Below are 9,322 nucleotides of genomic sequence, written 5' to 3' on the forward strand. Positions count from 1 at the left end.
ACGGGGGTCAGTCCTCTGCTTCCTACAAACGCTATATTAGATTAAACGCCAATAAGATTTTGGATGCCCAAAAGTGATGAGTTCATCTACCATGCCTTTTATACTATAGTTTGGTATGACTGGTTCAGCCCATGGTCAATAGCATTGCTTTGGCACTTACAGTATCGTAATAAAGTTCAGTGCATAACTACAGATGGTTGGCTGGGTGCATATTGCTTAGGTTGCTTGTTAGATGGTATATATTTAATGTAGGCCAACAGATGACCAGGCTACTTGTATTGATCAGTGAGTGCACCTGGCGATGCATCTCTAGGGCAGCTGGGTTCACACTGTTACATTGGCAAGATAGGCAGATGAAGCTCGCCTCAAGTGAGGGTACCCAGCGTTATGTGTGGCATAAACTGAGCAACGTATGACTTCTATCCCTCATGACATGGTTAACATTCTCACCTGGTATTCGTTCTTGCGCTGGTAGATGCACTTTAGCTGGTCTATTTGATCATATCTAAACGGCACTCTGCCGTAGCTACACATAGTCGGATGGTGTGAGGTTCTGCTGTTTTGGGGGATTGTGTAGTTTCCAGTGCTCACTGACTGTAGGCTATTTAATATTGACTCTTTGCTTGGGCAGTGAGCAATCCTGAAGGAGCAGAGCCTTTACATTTTTTTATTTAACCTTTATTTAACTAGGCAAGTCAGTTAAGAACAAATTATTATTTACATAACGCCAATACTTGCATTATTCATTGCTTAGTAAATGGTTAAACATACAGTACCAGTCAAACGTTTGGACAGACCTACTTATTCCATGGTTTCTTTATTTTTACTATTTTCTACATTGTAGAATAATAGTGAAGACATCAAAACTATGAAATAACACATATGGAGTAATTTAGTAACTAAAAAAGTGTTAAACAAATCAAAGTATATTTAATATTTGAGATTCTTCAAAGTAACCACCCTTTGCCTTGACAGTTTTGCACATTCTTGGCATTATCTCAACCAGCTGCATGAGGTAGTCACCTGGAATGTATTTCAATGAACAGGTGTGCCCTGTTAAAAGTTCATTTGTGAAATGTCTTTCCTTAATGCATTTGACCCAATCAGTTGTGTTGTGACAAGGTTGGGTGGTATACAGAGGATAGACCTATTTGGTAAAATAGTCCATATTATGGCAAGAACAGCTCAAATAGGCAAAGAGAAATGACAGTCCATCATTACTTTAAGACATGAAGGTCAGTCAATACGGAACATTTCAAGAACTTTTAAAATTTCTTCAAGAGCAGTCGCAAAAACCATCAAGCACTATGATGAAACTGGTTCTTATGAAGACTGCCACAGGAAAGGAAGACCCAGTTACCTCTGCTGCAGAGGATACGTTCATTAGAGTTAACTGCACCTCAGATTGCAGCCCAAATAAATGCTTCACAGAGTACAAGTAACAGACACATCTCAACATCAACTGTTCAGAGGAGAATGAGTAAATCAGGTCTTCATGGTCGAATTGCTGCAAAGAAACCATTACTAAAGGACACCAATAATAAGAATATACTTTAAATACGAGCAATGGACATTAGACTGGTGGAAATCTGTCCTTTGGCCTGATGAGTCCAAATTTGAGATTTTTGGTTACAACCGCTGTGTCTTTGTGATGCAGGGTATGTAAACGGATGATCCCCGCTTGTGTGGTTCCAAGCATGAAGCATTGAGGAGGAGGTGTGTTGGTATGGGGGTGCTCTGCTGGTGACACTGTCTGTGATTTATTTTGAATTCAAGGCACACCTGACCAGCATGCATTCTGCAGCGATATGCCATCCCATCTGGTTTGCGCTTTATGGGACTATCATTTGTTTTTCAACTAGACAATGATCCAAAACATACCTCCAGGCTGTGTAAGGGCTATTTGACCAAGGAGAGTGATGAAGTGCTGCATCAGATGACCTGGTCTCCACAATCACCCGACCTCAACCCAATTGAGATGGTTTGGGATGAGTTGAACAGCAGAGTGAAGGAAAAGCAGCCAACAAGTGCTCAGCATATTTGGAAACTCTTTCAAAACAGTTGGAAAAGCATTCCTCATGAAGCTGGTTGAGAGAATGCCAAGAGTGTGCAAAGCTGTCATCAAGGCAAAGGGTGGCTACTTTAAAGAATCTCAAATATAAAATATATTTTGATTTGTTTTTTGTTTAACACTTTTTTGGTTACTACATGATTCCATGTGTTATTTCATAGTTCTGATGTCTTCACTATTATTCTTCAACGTAGAAAATAGTAAAACTAAAGAAAACCCCTTGAATGAGTAGGTGTGTCCAAACTTTTGACTGGTACTGTATTTCTATGTCTTTTCTATCTGAAATTAAGCAGAGCCAGTTCAGAAAAGAAACCCGAGTGCCCCGCATCAGCTGAGATGGCATAAATTAGAGGCTTATATCAATCACACCTACCTTATTTGTCAGTCTATTTAAGCTGACCGGATCTGCTCACTCATCCTGCTACCGCTTGCTGCTACTATGCACTGGCTGTTTCCACCCCAGCATCCACCTGTTAGGTTCTGTGTTCCTGCTGGTGGGATGGTATAGTTTACTGCGCTCACTGCCTGTAGGCTGGCTATTTTATATTGACGCTTTGCTTGGGCAGTGAGCTACCCTGAACGAGCAGAGCCTATATCGGCAAGACTTGCATTATTCATGGTTTAATAAATGGTTGAACATATTTCTACATAGTTCATTTCAGAAAGAAAGCACCATCTGAGGATTGTTTTATCAATGGCAGAAAAAGTCATTCTATATTTACAATGAAGGTTTACATTGGTATGTCTCACTAGGGCTGTCGTTGGAGATCCAAACGCATCACTGAATTTACATAAACAATACATTTATGATTATCTATGGCTGATTTCTAGGTCATCTGAAAATAACAATTGATTACAATGACCAATAGAAGCTTAAAAAAAAGAAACACTACCATTCACATAAAATTAATAAATACATAGGTCTAGATATACCGTTAGAATAACAATTATGGATTTAACAATGTCAAAGATAATTCATGATAATTCATGTGACCCTATTGAGACTTTCAATTAGACAAACAAGCTCTGCATAGCAATTGAAAGGAAAAATACACATCTGAGCCATTTTGTTGTTGATGTTCACATGCTTATCAGTACAGACCAAAGTGTACATTCTGACCAAGGGCAAGAGCGTGGACCCATCTTAGCAGAAGGATATTGCAGGCTCACAGGCCTCCAAGCTCCATAGAATAGAATCAAAGATTTGTATATCCTTTTAAACAGGATTTCTTACTGCACTATCCAATAACACAGCATATAGGCGTTGGTATGACTTTGAGAGACTAAGTTCTTAGGATCAAATTCCCAACAAATACCAACTCACATTTCTTAGCTGAACTTGAATGTCTCTACACACAATCCATATATCACCACTAGATGGTGACATCAACCAGCAACAGCTGTAGATAGGGCCTATCCATCCCTGGACTGGGCACTGCTTTTTTATTGAAGCCCAAAAAAAACATAGTCACAAACACTCACAAAAGAGTGCAGTAAACACAGTGAAGTCATCCCACCTTTACAGGGAAGTAGTCCCTCATGTAGTCCCAGACACGTAGATTGGAGAGGAAGTGAACCCTGTTGCCCCCCTTGGATGGTGTTTCCCAGTCGATGAACCACCAGCAGGCGTACAACACGCTGACCAGCCAGAACCGAGTGAACATCAACACAAAGAACAGCACGATGCAGCTTGGAGCTGGAGGAAGACAACCAATACACACAGACAGACACACACACACACACAGACAGGTGTGATGGGCACTGCACTATTAGGTTGCATCTCTTAACCTGCTGACATACTGAGCAGCAGTGAGCAGGAGAGCGACAGGGATAGAGAGATAGAAAAGGGTAGAGAGAGATCTAAGCAAACCCGAGAAGTGTACTACAACTCAAGCCATGAGTTTTTCCTGACCACGTGACGTGACCTGAACAGATTGACCAATAACTAGGACCCAGAGTTTTTCCTTGTCAGGTCATGTGGTCATAAAAAACAAATACCAGGAAGTGTGTTTCCTCTTGTCCACTAGGTACCACTGATGCACAGTATTCAATCCATCTCAAAAATCATTTTAAAAGTATGAAAGGTCTCATGGACAAATCTATTGCAACACACATGGAGTCTCTCCACTGTCCAACACATGTTATGTAAGAGTTGGATATGGGAGTTTCTTCTGTATGCATGTATTTGTGTAAGCATCGTTCCTTGCTCTGTTTCAGGCACAACTCCATGGGCACATGGAAGTCAGCCAGCAGTGGAAACTCTCAAAGAATTTCATTTCAACTTCTCCACACCGAGCAACCCATTAAGCAAACAGAACTGGACACAAGGCACTGGACACAAGGCACTTAACACTTGTTAAGAAATGAGGAAGAAAGGCTAGCTAACAAAGCTGCACAGCACACACAGACACACACAGACAGACAGAGCAGAACAGTGGCAGACTCACCCAGGCCCAGAAAGGAGAAGACCCACTGTAGCACCGAGGCCGTCTGCAGTCTTCTGCTTAGGGGCAGGTCGGTAGGGGCAAACTGGATATTCATGGTGGGGACTGAAGAGCCTGGCAGTGCAGGTAGACAGGAGGCTTGTCTGGGACACCCGGGAGAGGAGAAGAGTGAGTGAAGTGGGTCCAAAGTCTGCCTTTCTCCCTCTCTATCCACAGTCAACTGACATTTGACCGTCTTATCTCTGCAATCCTTTAATGCATGAATTAATTACTCAACCCATTTCTCTATCTTCAAGACCTTTGACCCTGCTGGTACTGGACCAGCTAACAATTGTAGTTGCAATAACATTTGTATTGTTACTGTTGCTGAGCCAAACAAGGTCCTGATTGGTGAACCACTGATCCATTCAATGTGCTTTGTATGTTGGCAAGGTTAGGGACACTCACACAAAGTACTTCTAACATGCAGTGTTCTCAACTCACACACAGTACTTCTAACATGCAGTGTTCTCAACTCACACACAGTACTTCTAACATGCAGTGTTCTCAACTCACACACAGTACTTCTAACATGCAGTGTTCTCAACTCACACACAGTACTTCTAACATGCAGTGTTCTCAACTCACACACAGTACTTCTAACATGCAGTGTTCTCAACTCACACACAGTACTTCTAACATGCAGTGTTCTCAACTCACACATTTGACACATTTTGACATGCATGATTACATTGTACATGTATAGAGAAATTATTATTCAACATTTCCACACATGGGATTTGAACTCCCAACCTCCTGGTTTATGGTACTCCGATCTTCCTGCAAACCACCATGTCCGTGTCAGGTACCAATTAATCCAAATATTCTCTCGTCATTTGTATGTGTATTTATTATGTATCCCGTTAGCTGCCAAGGCAGCAGCTCTTCCTGAGGTACAGCAAAATTAAGGCAGTTTATACCATTTTAAAAACATTACAATACATTCACAGATTTCCAAACACACTGTGGGCCCTCAGGCCCCGACTCCACCACTACCACATATCTACAGCACAAAATCCATGTGTACGTTGTTAGGTTCTAATTTTCAGAGTAAATAACTCACAGACACCAAAGAAGCTTAACCAAGTTTAATTCTTCTAAAAGGGTCGATACAGCTGGATTCAGACAAAATACATTTTCACACAAGCACTGATATTTAACCGTTCCTCATAGGCTGAGTCTCCTCCTACCCATCTGTACAAGCATTGTTCTTTACTGCTAGGCAGGACACTAGTGATACGGGCCATAATCTTCTATTTCTCCCTTAAAGGTGACCTGACCTCAACCCCCCTCCATCACTGATCCATGGCTCTTTCCCCTTATCAGTGCCTGCCACATGTAGTCACTTCACTGCAGTCAACACAATCCAAGCTTAGTTGCACCCACTATATACCTTCCTCCTACAACCCTTAACTTCTGGTGTAGACCCTCTAAACCTCAGCACTCCCAGTGACATGAATAAGTATATTTCATATTCTCAAAACCCTCCTCTTGAACAATAGCTTCCTACTGTTCAACTTACATAAACTTGGAAATGACTTATAAATGGACAAACAATGATAATAAAACATGAATTAAAAAGACGAAACAATTATTATAAACAATGATAACAAAACATTCACCGTGAGGTTTATCAACTCAGAAATGTATGGCCTCTGTTCTATGATCACACCTTATACAATTTTATTTCCATCTCTCATCACACAACAAACTGCCATTCCAGCTGCATCTGCTGGCTTGCTTCATGTCAGCTGTAGCGGCTTTTAGTTTCTCCACTTTGTCCTTCTAGTCCCTGTGAGTGATATAAGACTTGGAAAGCAGCAAAACATAACAGTATTAGTTTTTTTTTATTGCTTAAGCACGAGTTTCAAAACAGGGCCCGTGTTTTCAAAACACTACACACAATTAGCACAACCACACACCCAACTAGCAAAATTCTACAGATCCTTTGCAAAACTATACACTTCTTTTTAAAAACCACACTTTGTTACCATATGAAACACACACGTTTCACATTACTATACTCTGTTTGCACGAGTTACACTCTGCTGTGATAAACCTAAAACACTTTTAGCACTTCTACTTCCCTATGATTAGAGTAGGCTACTATCAACAAAGTACAAATATAATGTAACTTCACCAAACACCAATGTTGCAGACTGAAGAAACTAATTTATTTCTCAACACGCCCAAAATGTTGACATGGAGAGTCATAATACTGTAACCAAACATCACTTTACGTATTGTATGTTCAAGAAAATAAAAAATAACTAGACATTGTCTTTTCGCCTAGCTGGATCTGGCCAGAGAATTTCATCAACATCGCAGGCAATGTTGTCATTAGCAAGACACCTTGGAAAGAAACGTCTTGAATGACGAAACCATCCTTGCATTGCTGCTACCTCCATCTGGTCACAGGCCTCCTCCATGGCTTGGATGAGGGGTACCTCAGCCTGGAGACAGAGATCATATACCTTCCACCGCCATGCCGAGAAAAACTCTTCTATAGGGTTGAGGAATGGAGAGTATGGTGGAAGATATAGGACGGTGAAATGTGGATGTTGCTGAAACCAGTTCTGAACCAGAGCAGAGAGGTGGAAAGACACATTGTCCCAGACAACAATGTATTGCATATGATCGATTTACTTTGCTGCTGTTATGTTGTGCAATTGGTCCAAGAATGTAAGTATGAGTGCTGTGTTGTAAGGGCCCATATGGGCATGGCGGTGGAGGACCCCATTCTGTGTAATGGCTGCACAGAGTGTTATATTACCCCCACGTTGCCCTGGGACATTGACTATAGCCCTGTGGCCAATGATGTTTCTTCCCCTCCTTCGTGTTCTCGTCAGGTTGAACCCAGCCTCATCTACGTAAATGAACTCTCCATCCATTCTTAAAACTCTGAAAAACAGTGTCAGGCAAAATTGTGTAGTTCAGTGTAGATCTAGTATACATATTACAGTACAGTAAAAGATTATGAGACAGTATGCAAGATCACATTGCTAAAGTGAATACATACCTCTGCATAATCATGCCGCAGTCGTTTCACCCTTTCGGAATTGCGCTCGAAAGGCACTCGATAAATTTGCTTCATTTGAATATGTTTTTTTTTAGGATGCGTGCCAGTGTTGACGTTGAGACCTGATGGATATCGTTGAAAATGGCGTGGTTATTGACAATGTTAGCTTGGAGCTGCTTGAGTGTTATAGCATTGTTGGCCAAAACCATGTTTACCATCTCCCTCTCTTGCTGTTCTGTGAACATAGGAGGCCTTCCCCCTTGTCGTCCCTGACCCTCAATCCTATGTAGAAAAAAAACAGTATACAATAGTACAGTAATTTCACAGGAAAAGGTAACAGAAGTGCTGATAGTCCATAGAATACAGTACTGTAAGCAGTTACTGAACCCGTGCAGATGTTTTTGATGTGATGATATTTTTACAATACCTATTTTCCAGTCTAAATGTTCTCATCACACTTGCCACTGTATATCGGCTTAGATTTGGCTGTACTCGCAGTCCAGCCTCCCTCAGCGTCAGGCCGTGGTTGACAACGTGGTCAACCAGTGTTGCGCGGATCTCATTTGTCAGATTCGGTCCTCTTTGAGCACCTTCTTGTCTTCCTCCTCCTCGTTCTCCTCGTCTTACTCTTTCTCTGACTCTTTCCATTGTGCTTGAAGACCGATGAACTCACCTGCTGCTTTTTATAGTGCTTATACAACTGATTGGTGTGTCTACAATTAAGCAAACGAGTGTTTGCACACCTGATGACTGTGTTGAACCAATAGGTTGGAGGGTGTGGTAATTTGACAGTCAGTGCTTTGGTATTGCAAGGACGTGACTTCATGATACATTTTTGTGTGTAATGTATGTTAAGTGTGTTTAGTGTTTTGCAAATCACTGTGTGTTGAGTTTTGCAACAAGTGTGAGGTTGACAATGTGCTTATAGTTGTGCAAATATGGGCTGATGTTTTGCTTCTTGAGTGTAAGGTTTTGCTAATAGTGTACTAATTTAATTTTAGTGTGTAAGCAATCCAAAAAAAACTGTAAACGAAGTGCGCTATGATAAATTATGTCCAAAGGCTTCAAAACACTGGTAGCTGCATTCATGTATATAATATCTCCATAATCTATAACAGGAATAAATGTAGACTGAATGATATGTTTTCTACTATTTCATGAAAGGCAAGCCCTATTCCTACAGAAGAAGCCAAACTTATTTTTATTTTTTTTACTAACTCGTCAACATGCTTTTTAAAAGATCGTCATTCCAGATGCCCAGATATTTATAAGATCAATGGGGAATCTAAACGGAGTCTTAATCAATGATTCCAGGATTTTTGCTGGGCAATGAATGCAGCTTTACCTTAAAATAACTTGTTTTATGCATCTAGAATTACAGTAATAACAGAGTGAAAACTAATACGGAATTAGTCATTAGCGTTTCCCATCATTCACGTGCAAATGTTTTCAGATGCTCAGTGTGGTGCTACTCTTGATTGTGTATAATGACTAGGCATTGTCTACTTCAGAGCAGAAATCACCATCTGTCCTCTGTTGTTAAACAGAGGTAAGACCCCTGATCACAAAGCCAACTTCTCTGCTATCACTTACTCCAAAGCCTCCATACAATGACACATACACACATGAAATATGTCTGCATTTCTAATTTCTGCTCTAAACCTTTCTAGATCCAGTTGCAGTATTGGCCAATGTTCAATTGATTTCCTATTTGATATGCTATTAAGCAAACCATCAACCTCTCATGTT

The 9,322-nt window shown here is 40.8% G+C and overlaps 1 protein-coding gene across 1 annotated transcript in view; it reads right to left on the reverse strand.

The window, feature by feature from the left end:
- Positions 1-4,723, reverse strand: part of LOC115135896 (2-acylglycerol O-acyltransferase 2-A-like) — a 28,254-nt gene extending 23,531 nt beyond the window's left edge. Inside the window, exons 1-2 of the mRNA XM_029671068.1 lie at positions 4,519-4,723; positions 3,589-3,767 (exon numbers count right to left, since the gene is read on the reverse strand). Of these exons, the coding sequence (XP_029526928.1) occupies positions 3,589-3,767; positions 4,519-4,612 (273 nt within the window). The 5' untranslated portion in view covers positions 4,613-4,723. The remainder of the gene's footprint in view (positions 1-3,588; positions 3,768-4,518) is intronic.
- Positions 4,724-9,322: the final 4,599 nt, after the last annotated feature.

This window comes from Oncorhynchus nerka, linkage group LG10 (assembly GCF_034236695.1).
Source record: "Oncorhynchus nerka isolate Pitt River linkage group LG10, Oner_Uvic_2.0, whole genome shotgun sequence".
NCBI lineage: Eukaryota > Metazoa > Chordata > Actinopteri > Salmoniformes > Salmonidae > Oncorhynchus > Oncorhynchus nerka.